Source organism: Mandrillus leucophaeus, unplaced genomic scaffold, assembly GCF_000951045.1.
Source record: "Mandrillus leucophaeus isolate KB7577 unplaced genomic scaffold, Mleu.le_1.0 Scaffold5539, whole genome shotgun sequence".
NCBI classification, from domain to species: domain Eukaryota; kingdom Metazoa; phylum Chordata; class Mammalia; order Primates; family Cercopithecidae; genus Mandrillus; species Mandrillus leucophaeus.
Genome location: NW_012105963.1, coordinates 4,650 through 5,313, shown reverse-complemented (window position 1 = coordinate 5,313; position 664 = coordinate 4,650). Strand labels below are relative to the sequence as shown.

The 664-nt window shown below is 43.1% G+C and overlaps 1 protein-coding gene across 1 annotated transcript in view; it reads left to right on the top strand.

Annotated features, from left to right (window-relative positions):
- Positions 1-433: 433 nt before the first annotated feature.
- Positions 434-664, top strand: part of LOC105552386 (ataxin-3-like) — a gene marked incomplete at its 5' end in the record, with an annotated part of 4,691 nt that continues 4,460 nt past the window's right edge. The window contains one exon of the mRNA XM_011998041.1: positions 434-598. Within this exon, the coding sequence (XP_011853431.1) occupies positions 434-598 (165 nt within the window). The remainder of the gene's footprint in view (positions 599-664) is intronic.

Here is a 664-nt window from a genome sequence, read left to right as displayed (position 1 = left end):
CTCCAGCCTGGGTGACAGAGCAAGACTCCGTCTCAAAAAAAAAAAAAAAAAGTTGCCCAGGCGCGGTGGCTCACACCTGTAAGCCCAGCACTTTGGGAGACTGAGGCAGGCGGATCACGAGATCAGGAGTTCGAGACCATCCTGGCTAACATAGTGAAACCCTTATCTACTAAAAATACAAAAATTAGCCGGGCATGGTGGTGCATGCCTGTAGTCCCAGCTACTCAGGAGGCTGAGGCAGGAGAATTGCTTGAACCCGGGAGGCAGAGGTTGTGGTGAGCTGAGAGTGCTCCACTGTACTCCAGCCTGGACAACAGAGCAAGACTGTGTCTCAAAAAAGAAAGAAAAGTTAATGATTAAATTATTTAGGGGAAAATACTGTGCAATTCTGTTTAATAAGTCACATTTTAATTTTTTCTTTTGGAAATATTAGCAAGAAGGCTCACTTTGTGCTCAACATTGCCTGAATAATTTATTGCAAGGAGAATATTTTAGCCCTGTGGAATTATCCTCAATTGCACATCAGCTGGATGAGGAGGAGAGGATGAGAATGGCAGAAGGAGGAGTTACTAGTGAAGATTATCGCACGTTTTTACAGGTACTGATGTTAAACTCACTAAGTCACATTTCTTTCTTTCTTTTTGTTTTTTTTGAGACGGAGTCT